The sequence below is a fragment of the Medicago sativa genome, chromosome 3 (genome assembly GCF_051527215.1).
Source record: "Medicago sativa cultivar Bolivia chromosome 3, Bolivia_mono, whole genome shotgun sequence".
NCBI lineage: Eukaryota > Viridiplantae > Streptophyta > Magnoliopsida > Fabales > Fabaceae > Medicago > Medicago sativa.
In genome coordinates, this window is record NC_140751.1 from 65,664,526 (window position 1) to 65,684,255 (window position 19,730).

General features: G+C 35.2%; 1 protein-coding gene, 1 long non-coding RNA gene and 1 pseudogene across 2 annotated transcripts; 1 reads left to right on the plus strand and 2 right to left on the minus strand.

Moving 5' to 3' along the window:
* Window positions 1-1,899: 1,899 nt before the first annotated feature.
* LOC146939262 (isoleucine N-monooxygenase 1-like) lies at window positions 1,900-3,689 on the minus strand. The gene is made up of 2 exons (XM_085753006.1): window positions 2,684-3,689; window positions 1,900-2,552 (listed from the first exon to the last, which is right to left on the minus strand). Exons 1-2 carry the CDS (start codon window positions 3,632-3,634, stop codon window positions 1,920-1,922), a joined length of 1,584 nt encoding a protein of 527 aa, XP_085609132.1. The 5' UTR covers window positions 3,635-3,689; the 3' UTR covers window positions 1,900-1,919.
* Window positions 3,690-4,562: 873 nt separating this feature from the next.
* Window positions 4,563-6,492, minus strand: LOC146939263 (seipin-2-like; annotated as a pseudogene).
* A 5,170-nt stretch (window positions 6,493-11,662) lies between these two features.
* LOC146939264 (uncharacterized) lies at window positions 11,663-18,208 on the plus strand. The gene is made up of 4 exons (XR_015031605.1): window positions 11,663-14,766; window positions 16,748-16,818; window positions 17,731-17,821; window positions 17,947-18,208. It is a non-coding gene; the product is annotated as an uncharacterized LOC146939264 (long non-coding RNA).
* The last annotated feature ends 1,522 nt before the right edge of the window (window positions 18,209-19,730 follow it).

The following is a 19,730-nucleotide window of genomic DNA, read 5'->3' on the forward strand; positions in this document are numbered from 1 at the left end:
AACAATTCCAACCGCTTTCATCAAAGACCCATCTCTGTCGGTAACAATCACCTTAGGCATATTCATCTTTGAAGTAAGAAGTTTACGCAACATTTTTAAAACCCAAACAAAGTTTTCCTCTTTCTCATGCATCAAGAATCCAAACCCAACCGAATATGTCAAATCGGTCGAAGTTACCCCAACTACCTCAAACATTGGCATCTTATACAAGTTGGTTTTGTAGGTGGAGTCCATAACCAAAACCGTTGGAAAATTGTTAAACAACTTAACGGATGTTGGATGAGCCCAAAAGATATCTTCGATTGTATTACTTTCACCATGTGTTCTTGAGTAATAAGTATAGTTGTGCTCCTCCAACTTCGAGATTAGATATTGCAACGGCTTCTTGTCACCTCTATTTGCCTTCCATATTTTTTGACGTTCATTGTACACTTGCTTCACATTTGTCATGCAATGTGGTCTTTTGTTCTTCAAGTGTATCAAAATATTTCTTGGAAGCATCTTGCTCTTGGTCAAGTCATGTACAATCTTCTTGTCATCCTCCTTTAATCTACCGGCAAGAATGTGTCCTTCTAAAGCCGGCTCCATCGCATGGTTGTGAACTCCATTAAGAATGTTCAATCCCCATTCCTTTGTTTGCGTACTTTTATATCCACTAATCATGAACAAGCACCCGCATTTTCTTGAGCCCGTTGTTGCATGCTTTGGTTTTTTTTTTAGGCACTTTGTGAGCTCCACTCCTTTCACACACTAGGCGCAATATTGGATGGATCAAGCTTGATCTTTGTGTAACAATTGTAAATCCCGCCTTATTTGCTTGACACCGTACCCACCCAAGCAATTCTTCTCTATCTTGAAACTTAATGTCGTCAGAAAAAAACCTAGCAGTGTCCACTTCGTGGGCTTGAAGTGGGACGACACCGGGGCTAACATATTTAGAAGCTTGTTCAATGTTTGGTTTGACTTCAACCTTAGGCGGCTTGACATCTCCGGAAATTTGGACAAAATTACGTTTTGTCTCTCCCGAAACATCTTCCGCGTTCTCGGTCATTACTATAATTAAACAACACATAAATATGAATTAACAACTAACTAATGCATAAGCATCAATGCCATAATGAACTAAAACAAAAAAAACAAAAAAAAAATCAAAGAAAAAAAAATTTGAAAAAATGGCAGTAGCTGCCATTTTTTGGCTCCAAAATTTTTGCCTATGTAATCCTCGGTACTTAACTACCGAGGTTTTCCTCGGTACTAAACTACCGAGGTTTTCCTCGGCAGTAAGCTACCGAGATTCCCCATAACAGGGTTCTACGTAACTGACGTAGAAACCCATTGCATAATAAAAAAATAAACCGATTAAAATGCTCAATACCTGTTTTTTTACGTCAAAAGTGTGTTGATACATCCTATGCTTGATGCTTGAATCATTTTTGAGCAAGATTTCATTGAAAAAAAATGTTGGATTTGGGTGGATTGAATGAAGTTTTATGGAAGATGATGAAAATAGTGTGTAGGGGGAGCAGGTGACTGTTTCATCTGATGAAACAGTCTTTCTCGGCAGTTAACTACCGAGGAATTCCTCGGCAGTTAACTGCAGCCGGATTTCAAATTCCTCGGCAGTTAACTGCCGAGGGGGCAAAAGCGTATTTTACATGTGTGTCCCAGCCTTCTCTAATGTGTGAACAGCAATTGTCATTTTTTTATATATGTATATAACTTTTAACTTGAACACACTGAAAACATCAAATATTTGTTATTCAGTACATATTAACACCCACTACTAAACTTTATAGCACTTATAAAATTAAATAATGATTACATAGCAATTTTTAGTGATTTAATTTCCCTTATTAACTAAACATCATCACTGTTCATAGATAAGATTATCTTCATGCCTTGTTAAATTTTCAATTATTTTATGGATTATATAACTCTGCTGCCAATCTTGGCTTTGCTATTACCACAAGTGGGCCTCCAAGGTATCTATCACCATTGGAATACTTGAGAAGTTCAATGGTTGATACATTAGGAGGTGCACTCCAATTGAAGCCATGGAGCAACCTACCCAATAACATGACAGTCATTGTGGTTCCAAGCACGATTCCGGGGCAACCACGCCTTCCCGTACTAAATGATATGAACTTCAAATCTGGTTCAGCCAAAACTACCATACACCCATCACTTTTTAGATGGCGTAGTGGTTTAAATTTGAGAGGTTCATTCCAAACTTTTGGATTTCGTCTGAGTCCTTGTTTGCTTAAAAGTACATGGCTACCTTTTGGAATCATGTAAATAGCAACCATTATGTTGTCCATAGCAACATGGGGAGGATTAAAAATTGTAATTGGATGAAGGCGAAAAGTTTCTTTTGCACAAGCTTTCACAAAGTTGAGGTTTTGAATATCCGATTCTTGGACTAGTCTTTGTTTTCCTACGACATTATCCAATTCTTTAGTTGCGCGTTGAAGTAAATCTGGCTTATTTATCATTTCTGCTATTGCAAATTCAGCTGCATGTGATGGATTGTCCACGCCACCTAGCACAAGTTCCTACAAGAATTTTAACCTTGTTACTTGTTAATGATTTTTTAAATCTAATTATTTGATGCTACAATTTCTCGGAGTAAATTTTATTCAGTTATAATGAAAAACAAAACAAAGTGAAAAGAATGTATTATTACTAGAGCTTGAGCCTTGATTTCCTCTGATATCAATAATGGTTTGTTGTTTCCATCTTTGAGGGAGATTAAAATATCAAGTAAGTCATATGAATCAGCACTAGTCTTTGATCCATCTTTCCATTTTTCAATTCTCCTCTCAATGATTGGATCATTATACTTGTTCACAATGCGCATAGCATCCTTCATCTTTCTCTCATGACCATCAAAGTCAAGTCCTCTCAAGAATGGCATATAATCAAAAACACAAAAGGCAAAAACATGTCTAAGCAATGTGAAAATAGCATCTACATGTTCAACTTCCTCCAAACCAGGACCGCCATCATTCCTTCCTTCTCCAAAGAACCTTCTATTAAAAACCAATTTCCTCATCAAAGCATTATCATTCACACGACCATTATCATTTGCATTTTTGCATTTGCTGTAAACATAAAGCATTATGTTATCAGCTTCTTCATTCCTTTTGTTAGTGAGCCATTGATGCTTGTGAGGGGAGAACAATTCATTGACAAATATTTTCTTCATTTTCTTCCATTGTTCTCCAAAGGGTGTAACGGCGGTTGTCAAGAAACCTTTGCTGATGATATCAGTGGACATGGATATTGGTCTTGATGCAAAAGTAGCATCATTCTTTCTCAAGAATTCAAGGGCAATGGTGGGACAGGTAACAGGAATAACATGGACATTTCCTAGGCGGATACACGTTATTTCGGTGTTCATTTCTTCCATCATTTTATGTATCCACCTAGTTGCAGGTTTCTTTGCAATCATATCGGGAATGTTACCAACTATAGGCCATGGTTTGGGACCAGGTGGAAGTTTTGGTTTGTTAGGGATCTCAATTAAGTGGTATATTATGGTTTTGATTATCATAAATCCAAATGGCATGACGAGGAGAAGAGTCCAAAAGGACTGAGGAAGTAACCAGAGGAAACTAGCTGGAGTGTAACTCATAGGTTTGGAAAAGGATTTTTCATATAAAATAAATAAGCAAAGGTTCAAAGGAACAATATCTATAATAGGTTGAACTTGGTCACTTAGAAGTTGGGGTCCTATTTATAATTGGTCACTTATGAGAAGTTTGGGATGGTTTATCTGAACTTGTGTACTAGTAGTATAGAAACTTATGAAATTATCTGGGAGAGATTATAGAACATATCTTTTTTATTTTTCAAATGAAAAAACAACTTATCTGTTATTTTATTTTTTTTAAACAAAGGAAGTGGCAGAAGCAACCTCTAAATATATATATATATATATAGGGGGTTGCTAACTTACACCCACCTAAAAACACTAAGGTGCAAGTTAGCAAGCTGCACCCACTTATAATTTACTAAAACACCATTTTGTTTATATTTTAATTAGTTTTAAATAGAAGGGCAATTTTGTAACTAGCTTAAAAAAGATCCTTAAAAAAAGAAACAAAAAAGACAATGACATGCTTAAGGTACAAAACATGTAATAAAGACAAACTTTTAAGGAAACAATATTTGGAATGATGAAAGTGGATGTAAATTAGTGAAGGTTGCTAACTTGCACCTTAATAATACTTATAAAAATGAGTGTAAATAATTAAGTGGGTGTAGGTTGCTAACTTGAACCTTAATAATTTTAAGTGGGTGTAGCTTGCTAACTTGCACCTTAGTGTTTTTAGGTGGGTGTAAGTTAGCAGCCTATATATATATATATATATATATATATATATATATATATATATATATATATATATATATATATATATAAAGAAAAGGAATGATTACAAAAAGATAGAGGGAGACATAGAACCTAACCCTCACAAGCGTTGTGTGGGTGTGGTTATGGTGCATAAGGAAATCCTTATGCACCGTGCATAATTGCTTTCTACACCCAACATAATTGCTTTCTACACTCCAAGTGAAAGCTTAATTCTAATAAGTCCTGCATAAGTCCAGCCCATTAACACCTAGCCCAACAAAATTGCTTTCTACACCCCATGACGTTGTTTTTTTTACTTGTAGAGTTGAAAATCTGCAATTATTACTGTCAATTATTACCCCAAGCAATTGCTTTCTACAGTAATTATTATGGTTTTTTTATAAACTACAACTTTCTTAACAATTATTCTTAAGAATAATTTCTTAATTCAAGTGTGGTTATGGTACGATTTCTTAAGAATAATTATTCTTAAGAAATTTTGGGTCCTTGATTGTGTTGATGTTTTATAATTGGTACTATTTGTTTAAGCAACTTGTGAACTATAATGATGTTCAAGTGTCATATGTTTTATGGAGCGTTTTCGATCTGTTGTTTTGAGATTGTGCCAGGCTGAAATTGTTTGTTTTCTCCAGTTTGAGAGTCGCTTGTTTTCAACTAGATTTCAGAACATGCATCTTTATGTGGGTAATGCAATTACGCAGGCCTTTTTATGCCCTGTGTCATTGAAACTGGTTGTTGATATTGTCAGCGGTAGAATTAGAAGAGTAAAAAAAATGAAAAATGCTATATAGGATTCCAAATGAAATGATTGATATGAAGTATGGATTACTGAAACCATAAGTATGGTTTAATGGTTTTGATAGTCATGTATGTGAAACCAAGATAATTGTGTAATGGTTTTTAATGAAATTATTATTGTTAGATGGTTTTGAATAATGATTAAGATGTTATACACTGAAATTATTACTGAAACCATAATTATGGTTTAATGGTTTTGATAGTCTTCTATGAGAAACCAAAATAATTGTCTAAAGGTTTTGCTATGGGTATGGTTTCTGTGAGTTGTACTTCAAAACCATTTTGCTGTGGAAATGGTTTCTGTGAGTTGTACTCCAAAACCATTTTGCAGTGGAAATGGTTTCTGTGAGTTGGACTCCAAAACCATTTTGCTGTGGAAATGGTTTCTGTGAGTTGTACTCTAAAACTATTTCCTTTGCCACAGGACTAAGCTTAGTATAATCAAAATTCAAAACTTCATTCATCCGAATCGGCTTCTCCACGAAACACTTCATCAAAATTCCACTAAACGCAAACGAAGAAACCAACAAACCAACCAAAACACAACAAACATAAATTGACCATAACAATCCCCATCCAAACCTAAGCATTACACTCCAAATTGATTCATTCCCTTTATACAATTTCCTAACATAGGGTTTAATATATCCAAACACAACACTCCAAATTCTCAACATAATCCCAAAGATAATATCTTTCCCTAATTTCCTTATCCCAAAAGGATCCATAAAGAATAAACAACAACGAAACATGAATGATAAGGGATAAGTTATAAACATGAAAATTAACTTAATTTGAAACTCCAATGCTTTAATTATCAATCCTGCTATCAATTCGAGAAAACTCGAAGATGAATCACCGAGTCGCAGTGTTGAGTCAGCAGAATCGTTAACTGCATCATCAACTGTAGCAGTAGTTACGGTGGATTCCTCATTTTTATCCTCTGTTTCGGGAATAGCAGCTTGTGATGCTTCATCAGAATAAGGTTTCGCGGTGAAATTTTCATCTTGTTTGAGATGCCTCCACCTTGGCTTATGTCAGAAGCTTCTTCTTGAGGAATTAGGCGAATCGGTATCGGTGCCGGAATCAGAGGTTTGGTTGTTTCTGAGACGAATTGATCGGCGGCGGAGTGTGGTGGCCGGAGAGGGTGATGGTGGAGTGGAATGTGAAAGAGTGGGATCGGAGGTGGAAGTTCCCGGTGAGTCCTCGGCGGAGCATTGGTGAAGTGCGTTCGAGAAAATGTCATGTCTTCTTGTAGAGCTGAAGCACAAGATTATAACATGTGTCCCTGATCTGACGGTTGTGATATGTTTATGCATGGTGCATAAGAAAGGACTTATGCACCATAACTTTTGCCGCGTTGTGTAACCTAAAATAAGGAATACCAAGACTATTCCTATCAAAATGAGCACTAATTTGATGAGGAACTTATCTGTTACTATTATAGCTTATATGAAAAATGATTTACTTAATTTATTTTGTTACAAAAATAGCTTATACAAAATCGTTTGTGTTATAGTGCTTAATTAAGTTGTTTGTCCAAACAGGGTCTAAAACCTCCAATTTACTTCCTCTCAAATATCACTTTATATCTTAATTAATAATTTGAAAATATGTGAAAATAATTACTTTGTAATATTTTGACGATATTATTTTCTTGGCTTGATTAAAATTTGTATCGCTTTGGTCCCTTAACTAAAATTTGTTACGTTTTGGTATTTTGAGTTAATTTTTGTTACACAATTTGGTCCTTTCCCTTAAAGGATTAACCCCAAATGTATTAGGTAGTGGACCAAGATTTAGGTGGTCCACCATAAACCTTATTAAAAAATTTAATTTTAACTATTTGATCTTTTATATGAAAAGAGGACCGTTGGATCACGAAAGCCTATTTTATCTTATAGGGAACCATCACCAATTAATTTTTTTCTCATATCTGCATTTTTTCCATTCTCATCTTCATCATTTTCTTCATCATCTTCATCACACCTTCATCACCTAAACCCAGAAATCAAAAATTAAAAAACTAGAAATTTTACATTCAACAAACTCAACCCAATTATATATAAATTCCAAACCAAAATCCCAACAGTTTTGCCCACAAACTCAACATAATTTAAAAAATAAATAAAAATGAATTTAAACACAACCTAGAAACCCAAAAATCAAAATTTGAAATTCAAAATTGAAAATTGAAAAAGAAAAGAAAGAAAGGAAGAAGAAACAAACCGTGGGGGAAAAAGGAAGGGAATGAGGAAACCCTAATCCTGTGAGAGAAGATTTAGGTGATGGGTTTGATTTTACTGGTTTTTTTAGTGAATGATGATGATGAAGAAGAAAACAATAGGTTTTATTTTTTTTACTAATTTTTCTAGTTTTTGTTTATGGATTTAATTGATGAATATGATAAAGGTTTTAATGAAGACGAGGAAAAAATATAATAAAAATTTTCAGAGCCAATGCCATAATGACACATGTACAACAGTTAACATTTTTTTATTAAACCCTAACGTTTTTGAATTAAAACTAATGGAAATGACCAAAATGTGTAACAGAGATAAACTTAAAATATCAAAACGTATCAGCTTATCAGGGGCGCTTATCAGCTTCTAACTTCTCAGGACACTCCTCAGGTAGCACATGTGGCGGATCTGATTTGGCATAAACAAGTCCCCCTGAAAGTTTCTATTTTTGCGTGGAGGTTGTTGCGGGAAGGTCAAACCTGGTGGATTGCGGTATCATTACAGATGTCGACGCAGGGTGTGGCCACCGAGATACTTCTCAGCATTTATTCATATCTTTTGGCTTCTAAGGCTCTTTATGGCAGGCGGTGCGGTCTTGGCTCGGGGTATCAGGACCGGACCCTCTCAACATATCATATCACTTCTATCCGCTTACTCATTCGGCAGCTGGCTTGCGTGCAAGACGCTCCTTTTTGCAGCTAGTTTGGTTACTCAGTGCTTGGACTATATGGAATGACCGCAATCTTAGATTGTTTCAAAATATAGAAAATTCCATAGCTCATATGTTAGATAAAGTAAAATACCATTCCTTATGGTGGCTAAAAGTTAGTAACACCAACTTTGTTTATGGTTTTAGCTCATGGTGGCCAAGTCCCTCGTTATGTTTGGGCATTGGCTAACCAACATTTCTAACTTTGACAGGATGTAATTATTAAGGGTCTCCTTGGTACACCTTGTGCTTTGGAGATTGCCCATCTTTTTTAATATATACCATTTTTTACTGTTAACAAAAAAAAAAACTAGGTCGGGACTAAAAAAACTTGATTTCTTCTTACGAGACAATAAAATTTAATAATTTGATAGCACTAAAAATATATTTCACCTCCTCTTACAAACATTGTATATCTAACCTATAAAATTCCAACTTTTATATCTAAAGAGCCCTAAATTTCTTACACTTATTCAATAATTAATTTTTTTTTCTTTATCTCATTTTGTATCATACATCCTCTGATGACTATAAGCAAAAATTTACATTTTAAATTCATTCAATTATTGATGTTTGTGGTCTTTATTATAGACCACATACATTATTTATTGAGTGAATCTAAAATATGGAATTTTGTTTGTAATAGTAACTGGAGGATGTATCAGAAACATATTACATCTATTAGATCACTCTTTATCTATCTCAAGATATAAATGAGTTTTGTGTTTCTAACAATTCTTTTCCATAGAATTTTGTTTAAAAAAAAATGGATGAGGAAAAAGGTGTGTCTCAAAAGTCATGGACTTGGTTTGAGGTGTAGCCTAAAAGCAAAAGTAAGACATATAACTATAAAAAATGGTGATTGAAAAATGGCCGAGGAATAGGATTGTGAAGAAAACAAAAATTAAACAGAAAAAAGATATTTGTTAGAGGCGTGCAAACAGATAACTCTATATCTATTGGCTATGGAAATATTTCAAACACGAGCAATAACAAATGAATATTGGTTGCGTGAGAGAAATATCTCCAATGGCTTTGTGGCTTGGAATACACTTTTGATCCAATCACTCTCACTTCAAACAAACCATCATCGTACGATGATTCAGAAAGAAACAAATTCATCCATCAATGATGAAAAGCACGAGAAGAAAGGCGGTATCCATTTAAATAACATCGTTACTGGTTTTGATGTTTATGTAAGCTGATATTTTTTCACTAAACATACGAATGTGTTAATTGTGGCTAAATACCATCCTAAAGATTCCTAAGTTAGTTTTTTGTATGGTCTAACAAGTGCCCTGTATACACTTATTAAAGAATAAAAAAATAGTAGTATTGCATTGAAAATTATATAATAATTTTTTTAAAGTCTAAATAGTATTTTTTTTTTATCTTAAATTTTTCTTTTTTGCCTTCCTTAATAGTACTCTAAACGTATTTGTTAACATTTTTTTTGTTTGTAATAAGTCGGTCATACTATCAAAAATCTATATGAAGAAATGACAAATTATCCAAAATTATTTCTGAAAACAGAAGGACGATCTCATTAATATAATCTACAAATTGCTTAATATTCACCTCCTTATCAGAGAAAATGATCATTTCGTGACTTCCATATCAATCAGTACACCGTATCGTGCCAAGCCATGGCCAAATGATGTTTAAGCTGAAAAACCAGCTCAAAATGAACAAGAAATTGAGAAAAAACTTAATAAGCGACATAGCGATTTCCCATCCGAATCAATGAAAAACTTTATACCAAACCTTGATTGAAAACTCAGGTTATAAATAAGTGACAGGTCGACTCTTAGAGTGAACCCTCAACGTTCTGAATATGTTGTCGAAGGTCTTGGTGAGTAAGGTCTTTAACTATTGTGTCTAATATCTTCTCGCAAGTTGAAATGTGTTAACTACATTTCCACCATAAAAAATACAAAAATAAATTTCAAAAATATAACTGCTACTAAGAATGGGAAATGTCGAAAGGTACACTAGCTAAAAAAATATATGAAATGCAGGAATTGTCTCGACAAAAAAAAGCTTAGTCATCTATTTATTTTATGACCTAAAACCAAAATATCAATGAGGCTAAAAAGAAAGATTGTTTAACTATCTATTACTTTAATGGATAAAACCTAGAATGTCGATTAGGCTAAAAGGAATGACATTCGATTAACCACACATTCATTATATGCATAGAAGTTCAAATGTTATTTAGGCTCCGAAGATCGTCACTTTTCAATCGTGATTAACCCACTTGCGTTGTTTTCCCTTTGGGTTTTTGCCGTCTGCAAGGGTCATATTGAGAGGCGATGTGGTTTGATTTATATCCAGGTTCAAGATTTTGGTTATGGCTTTCTATTTTGGAGAAGGTATGTGGTTAAAACGCCCTGTTCAGCGGTGTGGTGATTTCTAGAAACTTAGTTCTGACCTGTTCTGATAGCTTTGTTGTTGGTTCTGATAGTTGGGTTTGGTTTGGTTTGGCTCGAAAGGGCGGTCGTGTTTTACAGGGTGCTGATGGTACGTGAAATTGTATCAGTGTTGGAAGGTTGGTTCATTCACTATTCAAAAAAGGTGCGGTTGAATTTAATCAGGCGCGTCTCTAGTTCGTTATAATGCTTGCGGCCTTTCACATGCCATTTTTTCGCAATTTGGTTTATGCCCTGTGTTGGGTTCGCTAGATTGTACTGATGTGTAAGTCTGTTAGGCGTTTGTGTTTCTCTATACCACACTTTTGCTAATATCTTATGAACCCACTTAGGTTAGTCTGGTGGTATTGACTTAGGACCTGACAGTCAAGGTCTCAGGTTCGATTCCAGTGCTAATTTGAGTGAGTTAATTTAGCTTTTTTTTTATGGTTGTTGAGTTAGTTTATGCCCCCTCAGCCTTTTCTACTTTTTCTTTATTATATATATTTTGCTTTGCTTAAAAAAAAAACTTCCAAGCTAAAAAAAAAAAAAACATTGTCAACTAGGCTAAAAAGAATGAATTTTTTTTTCACTAAACAAAGGTGCGTTATATTTTGGCGGGAATGGATCCTCTCCAGTAAAAATGCTTCCAGTTTTCTATAGTGCCTAATTATCCACCTTTAATTATACTCTCTCTCTTTTTTATTATCACAAACACGTTATCTCACCTATTTAATGGATGGTTAATTGAGTACCTATTTAATAGAGAAAAAAACTGGAGACAATCTCCTCCCTATTTTGGCTATTTGGCTAAAAGGTGTGTTGTATTTTCGAGCAAAATATTTTGTCAGATTTTTACTCAACTTCTTTATGTCATTGGTTGAACATTAATTTTCTAGTTAATGTTGGCCCCATGACATGTGAATTAAAGCAAGCAATTTTCAAAGTTTCTACAGTAAGCCTATATTATAGCTTGCGGTGGAATGAATGAAACAAAGTTTCTTTCGGTGCTTTTCTTTCTATGCATGTGAGCTTGCAACTTGCCATTCCTTGTTTTCTTTTGGTACTTTCCTTCTATAAATAGAGGGAACCGGAAGGCAGAAAATGGAGAGCAAGCAGAGCTGATCCCAAATCAGTAACAACACAAACAATAAGCATGGTTTGTTTATAGTAGTGAGAGGAAAAATATAGAGAGAAAAAAATAGTTTCTCCTGTGAGGTTTATCCTAGTTTGTGTTAGTTAGTATTCTCCTATTTATAAGAGAGAGTGGTAATTGTACTCTCCTTGTATTTAGAGAGAGGTCCTGTAATTTCTTTCACATAGTGAAAGTTCTCTACTCTTGCCCCGTGGTTTTTTCCCCTTATTTGTTGAGGGGTTTCCACGTAAAATATTGTGTGTTCAGTTCCTCTTTTCTCGTCTCTTATTTTAGCTGCGTGATAATATTTTGTTACTCTGGTACCCAACAGTGGTATCAGAGCAGCTGGTTCGTAGTTGTTATTCCGCTGTGATAAACTAGTGGTGTGGTAAGAAAAATCTTAGTATGCTCTGTGATTGCAGTTTAAACTGATCTTCCACATCAGAAAAGAATTCTTATTATTCCGGTCTAGTTTGAAGAAAAAAATATTTGGTGTAAAACCATGGCAACAAAATTTGAGATAGAGAAGTTCAACGGGAGAAATTTTTCCCTATGGAAATTGAAGATAAGGGCAATTTTAAGAAAAGATAATTGCCTAAACGTAATAGATGGCAGACCTGCAGATATCACTAACGAAAAGTGGAAAGAGATGGATGATAATGTCGTTGCCAATTTGCACCTAGCAATGGCAGACTCGGTATTGTTAAGTATTGCTGAAAAGAAAACAGCAAAGGAGATTTGGGATGCTCCAATAAAATTGTACGAGGTCAAATCACTCCACAACAGAATATTCTTAAAGAGAAGACTCTAAGCTCTTAGAATGGGTGAATCCACATCAGTAACGGATCACATCAACACCCTGAATACGCTATTTTCTCAACTCACGGCTTCTGATTTCAGAATAGCGGAAAATGAGCGTGCTGAACTTCTACTTCAGAGTCTACCAGATTCGTATGATCAACTCATCATCAATATTACAAATAATAACATAGTTGACACTCTTCACTTTGATGATGTCGCCGGTGCAATCCTTGAAGAAGAATCAAGGCGCAAGAATAAGGAAGAAAGGTCAGAGAGTTCAAAGCAAGCAGAGGCTTTGACGATGACGAGAGGTAGATCAACGGAATGTGGCCCCAGTGGGAGTCAAAATCATGGTAGGTCAAAATCTCGAAGAAGGAAGAATATCAAATGCTACGGTTGTGGCATGACAGGGCACGTAAAGAAGGAGTGTTAAAATATCAAGAAGAATGGAGAGAAGAATTCTGAAGCATCAACATCTCAAGGATGTGTTGCAAGTACCTCAGATGACGGGGAAATCCTGTATAGCGAAGCAGCAACCAGTTCTAAAGGCGGAAGACGACTCAACGATGTCTGGATAATGGATTCAGGTGCAACATGGCACATGACTTCACACCTAGATTGGTTTTACACTTATCAGCCTATCTCGGAAGGGTCAGTGTACATGGGAAATGACCATGCCTTAGAAATTGCTAGAGTCGGTACTATCAGATTAAAGATGCATGATGGTACTGTTCGAAAAATACAAGGAGTGCGTCATGTAAAGGGGTTGAACCGTTGAAGAAGAATTTATTGTCTGTTGGACAATCGGATGATCTCGGGTGTAAGATCCACACTGAAAGTTGAAAGTAGTGAAAGGCAATCTTGTGGTGATGAAAGCAGAAAAGATCACAAGTAATCTATACATGCTTCTAGGAGATACATTGCAAGAGGCGGATGCATCAGTTGCAGCGGCAAGCCAAGAAGAAACAACGATGATGTGGCATCAAAGACTAGGCCATATGTCAGAACGTGGCTTGAAAGTTCTTGCGGAACGCAATCTCCTTCACGGGCTCAAGACAGTAAATTTACCATTCTGTGAGCACTGTGTGATAAGCAAGCAACATAGATTAAAGTTGCTAGAGTAACTACTAGAAGCAAAACATACTAGACTTGATACATTCTGATGTGTGGGAGTCACCAGAATTATCTCTGGGAGGAGCAAGATACTTCGTGTCATTCATTGATGACTATTCCAGAAGATTATGGGTGTATCCGATCAAGAAGAAGTCAGATGTGTTTCCAGTATTCAAGGCATTCAAAGCACAAATAGAGCTTGAAACTGGGAAGAAGATTAAGTGTGTGAGGACAGATAATGGAGGAGAATATGTAGATGGCGAGTTTCTAACATTTTGTAAACAAGAGAGTATTGTAAGGCAATTCACTGTTGCGCATACACCTCAGCAGAATGGTGTGGCAGAGCGGATGAATAGAACTCTCCTAGAAAGAACAAGAGCTATGCTGAAAACAGCGGGAATGGCCAAATCTTTCTGGGCAGAAGCAGTGAAAACCGCCTGTTATGTAATAAATCGATCACCATCAACGGCGATTGATTTGAAGACATAGATGGAGATGTGGAAAGGAAAGCCAGCAGATTATTCTTCTCTACATGTGTTTGGTTGTCCTGGGTACGTAATGTACAACTCCCAAGAAAGAACGAAGTTGGACCCAAAGTCCTGGAAACACTACCACAATTTTGGCTTTTAATAGCACAATATTAATAGCGTTTCTGGATAAATGCTATTAAAAATGCAAATTAGAGACCTGTTATAACACTCTTCAGAAAGCGCTAAAAAAACCTTGTAAAAAACTGGGTTAGATAGCGCTTTTCTACAAGTGCTATTATTCTTGTTTGCACTAATAGCGCTTTCAGGAAAACGCTATTGTTGAAGGGGGTATAGATAGCGTTTACCTCAAGCGCTATGTTTGGGCTTAATGAAAATTAAAAAAAGGCGGATACATTTTTCATTTCGCGCACATAACAAAAGTGTGAAAAAGAGGAGAAGTCACTCTCTCTCCACCGTCCAAAACTCAAAACTCAGTCTCTCTCAAAAATCTTCAAAGTCAGAAATCTTCCACCGTCCTTCACTCTCTTGGGTCAAAGTCAGATTCCTTCTCCCAAAACTGAAAACCAATTCCCCCAAAACCACTCGGTCACTCACTCACTCACTCTCTCAAGGTCACTCACTCACTCTCTCGAGGTCGGAAATCACTCACTCACTCGGAATCGAAGTTCGAATCGAAAACGCTATCTGTGAAAGGTTAGATCTTCAGTCTCTTGATATTCTCTCTCTTTATTATGCATGAATTACATAACTTAGGGTTTTGAGTTCATTCCTGAAATTGAAAATGGAAAAAGTTTAATTTGTCGCTGCTGGCTTTGGTTCAGAATTGTACCTCATAAACCGATGGCTTTGGTTCAGAATTGTACCTCATAAAGCAAAAAATATTATTATCCTGTTTTTTATTGATGTACGTGTTTCAATTGTTGAACCAGTTCAATTGGTAAAACTGTTAGATTGGTATTCCTAGTCACAAACATAGAATTTTCCCATTATTATCCTAAACAAAGTTGTAGTCAACTTGAACGCAGCTTCTAGCAAGAAAAAGTAACCGTAAAAAAACTTCTAGAAAGAAAAAGAGAAAATATAGTTGTTTGTTTTGGCAAATGAAAATTCAAAGAGTAGAGAGCTTATGTTGTATCTTTCAAATGCGAATAATTCATAAGACATATATACTTGGCTTTCCAAGTTGATATTTTAGACCAAGTAACAAACACACATGGACCAGCTCCTAGTTAGTAAATAGTTGATGGACTGGTTCATATATAGATATGTTAGGATTCAAAAAGGATATAAAGAAACAATTGTTCAACAAATATTTGCACAGCCAAGTATCAAAATCGATTCTCCAATTCAAAAAGGATATAAAGAAACATAGAATTTTGGAAAATTTGTTATCAATGTCCTTAAATTAACCTCCAAATTTGGAATGAGAATCCAAGACAAAGTGTTAGTGGAATTGTTAGGTGTGATGAACCAAAGTCTAATTTCCTTCTGTTTTGACTTTTTGGACTACTTGGTTATTGATTAAGCTCAACAATTACAATTTGGCTTATGATTTAATAATTTATTATAATAATGATTGTTTCCTGCTGCTAGTAACATTTGCTCCTTCTCACACTATATATATCCTCTCAGTCCTAACCATTTTTCATATCAAGTAAATAGTTGGATTGCTACAAGAAAACCTTAATTTGTGAGTGTTCATAAGTTGTTAGTCATGGTTAAACATTAACCTGCTATTACTTATTTAAAATTTCTAACTATTCATGACAATGACATGTTTGGTATGAGTTCACAACTTATTTTTCTACATTATTCTTTCAATGAATGTTTTCTCCATTCAATTTGTGTTCATTGTGATTTTCAAAGATTTCATCTGGTTTTCTAATCTTTGGCAATGTGATTCACCTTCATTGATGCTTGTTCATGGTGACCGAGCTTTGAATTTTGCTAAGGTTTTGTTTCAATTTGTTCTACTTTTTTTTTTTGAACGATAGTGATATTGTGAGATTATTAAATTTGATAATTATGATGCTTGATTAAGGTGTTATTGTGTTGAGTATGAAGTGTTTGATGATCTTACTCAATGAAATTTGACTCTGTTTTGCAATTGTTTGCCTAATTTGACTTTGTCATTGTGATTAACAAAATGTAGCATTTGAGCTTCCCATGCCACAAAATTTATTATATATACTTAACACATTTAGCACAAATATAAGAAAAAAACTTCAATAGCTCAGCAAGCTATTTACACATAAATGATAGTATGTAGGTATATATGTAATGCATTATAGTATATGAATATAGAAGTTCTGTATTTGGAAATGTAACAGGACCAGAACATAGAGGTTCACCCTAACCCAAAATCAGTAGTGTCAAAAGACAATTTAGTCCAAGTTGTGATCAAAAGTGTGCCTGTTAAAGAAGGTCTAGCTCTTGTAACTTCAAAATAATCAATAGCAGATCTCATATAACTATCTGTAACCATATCAATTGCCTTGTGAACCAAGCCAACTGAAAATGAAAAAGGATTCTCCAATAGTTCATTTGCTTATTATAACAATTCATGTTAAGTCTGGTCAGGTCGCTCACAACTGTACCACTGAATTATGTTCCGTGATCCATTAGTTTATATATGTCAAAGGATCATCAATTAACCCATTCAACATGTGTGCAGATACAACTTAACTTATTGGATTTGGCCAATCACTTTCACAACAGAGGCTTGTATCGTTCCATTTTTTTAAGGTATGTGTTGTGTTCATTTGAATCTATGAGTTGTGTTGTGTTAATGTGAACTGCCGATCATATGAGTTGTGTTGAGTTAATTTAAATTTGTAACATTAAGTTCTTTACTATGTTCAATTTTCTTGAAATGAATTTTCTTGGACTGTCGCTATGTGATTTCGTAGATGACTTTTGCTATAAAATGTGGATACAATGGCAAAATATTTTAAGCAGTTTACTCAATCATATGGTGAAAAACTTAGGAAAGTGATATAGGAACGAAGGACAACATTTTTCTTTAATTAGGCATAGTTCTAAATTCTTGTTATTTGTCTCCTAATAACAATTCATGTTATTGTGAATGGCATGAAGTGACTGACCTCAAATACTTAGTTGTTGGGCAGTGAATCCTTAAGCATATAATTCATAACTCGGTTGTTAGAACCAAATTATAACTAGTAATATTTGTTACCAATAAACTCAAACTAACTATTCCCGACATCTAACTATCAAGTCCTAGGAACTATGGATCGGAAATGGGTGTCAGACCCATTTTTGTCCCCCTATTAAACCTCTTTACTAGTGATTGTCGCTTGCTGCTGTCGGTTTTGATCTGGTAATTTCTACTCTCACCAGTCGTGTAGTCTCTTTTGTTGTTTTCAAACACATTTTCAGGTCACCTTCATAGCAATCTACCACTGTCAGTTATTTGTTGATGACTTATTAACTGAAACCTACAGAATTAGTACCACCTCCACCCTATCTACATGCTATCGAAATATCAGATCCATCTAACCATCTGTTCATTCTCCGGTGCTACATTTATTGTCAGTGTTTTATCCCATTGTCCGCACAACTGTTAATTTGTAATCATATATATATAGCTAGGCATTCTTTTTCTAACTCAATTATTTGCTACTTTTATATTTGAAGTATTTTGGAGATTACAAATGTAAAACCTATTCTAAAGATAAGCTAGTTGAGGTCGAGGAGGATTGGGCAACCTTTATGGTCGAGTATCTTAGTGAGTTTCATTTTCTTTTTCAACAATTTTCATTTGCGTTTTTTAATTGAGTTATTTTAAATCGTAATTGGTAGTGCTGGAAATTCTATGTTAATTAATTTTTTGTTTCATATTATATGATACAGGAGACTATATTGCTGAAAAACTTAAATTGGGTAAAATGCAACACTGATGGTGATGCCAGCTCTGTTAAAGCTGCTTGTGGTGCTTATTTACAAATTCAGACTCAGGTTTTTTAGGTTACTTTTACTATCAATATTGCTAGGAACAAGACTGGTTTCCCAAATTAGTACTTTTTGGAGGGTTTTGGTTTTATGTCCCCCCTCATCTTCATCTTTATTTTGTACTTTTATCTATTTATGGAATGAATTCTGAAGATTGTAATGAGATTATCATGAATGTAATTTGCTATATTCATATTTCAGTATCTTATTATAGCGTTTAATTATAGCATTTTTGGTTACAAATTTAAAAAAAAAAAAATATGCAACTTTTATTAGCGCTTTTAGTAAAACGCTAAGAAACCCCTATTTGAGTAGAAAGGCTACTATAGCGCTTCTCAGAAAGTGCTAAGAAACAACTGTTAGAAATGCTACTTTAATAGCACTAGAATAAGGCTATGTTAGCGCTTTTCTAAAAGCGCTATTGACGTGTTGCTATTTAATAGCGTTTAGAAAGCGCTATTATAGGCTCCTGACCTTTTATCACAGGGGCTTTCTTAACACTTGAGAAGCGCTATTAAGAGCCAAAATAAGTGCTATTAAAGGGGGTATTTTGTAGTAGTGAAATGTATCTTCTTGGGGTATGCTGACAATGTTAAGGGGTATCGCCTGTGGGATCCCACTGCCCGCAAGGTTGTTGTTAGCAGATATGTAGTCTTTGCAGAAAATGAAATGCAAAGTGAGCAAAAAAAATCTGACAGCACTTCTAAAGAGACTGTTATAGTGCAGTTGGAAGAAAAATCCAAAGAAAGTGATTCTTCTGAAGCTGAACCGGTGCACGAAGAACAAGAACCAGATGAGGTCAATAATGGTGTTCGTCGATCAACGCGTCAGACGCAGAAACCATTTTGGCAATCAGACTATGTTATGATAAGCCATGATGCATATTGTCTTATAACTGAAGAAGGTGAACCTTCAACTTTTCAAGAGGCGTTGAAGGATTCAGATGCTTCTCAGTGGCTGACAGCAATGCATGAAGAAATGAAGGCCTTACATAGGAACAAGACATGGGTACTTGTTGAACTTCCAAAGGATCGGAAAGCCATTGGAAACAAATGGGTATACAAGATCAAACGTGATGGCAATGATCAAGTGGAAAGGTATCGTGCAAGACTAGTGGTAAAATGATATGCTCAGAAAGAAGGTATTGACTTCAATGAGATATTTTCTCCGGTTGTGAGACTTACTACTATCAGAGTAGTGTTGGCAATGTGTGCTGCATTGGATTTACATCTTGAACAGCTGGATGTAAAGACTGCTTTTCTTAATGGAGAACTTGAAGAAGAAATTTATATGCTCCAACCGGAAGGATTTAAGGAACAAGGAAAATAAAACTTGGTTTGCAGGTTGACCAAATCTCTGTACGGTCTAAAGCAGGCGCCCAGATGTTGGTACAAGAGATTTGATTCTTTCATAATTAGCCTCGATTACAATAGGCTGAGTTCAGACCATTGTACATACTACAAAAGGTTTGATGATAATGATTATATCATTTTGCTGTTGTATGTGGATGACATGTTGGTGGTTGGCCCCAACAAAGATCAAGTCCAGGAATTGAAGGCACAGTTGGCTAGGGAGTTCGATATGAAAGACTTGGGACCAACAAACAAGATTTTAGGGATGCAAATTCACCGAGACAGAAGAGACATGAAGATTTAGCTTTCTCAAAAGAATTATCTCAGGATAGT

Coding starts and splice junctions, on each gene's coding strand:
- LOC146939262 (XM_085753006.1), bottom strand. CDS start 3,634: ATGAGTTACACTCCAGCTAGTTTCCTCTGGTTACTTCCTCAGTCCTTT. Junction 2,553..2,683: donor AAATCAAGGCTCAAGCTCTA/GTAATAATACAT, acceptor AAATTCTTGTAG/GAACTTGTGCTAGGTGGCGT.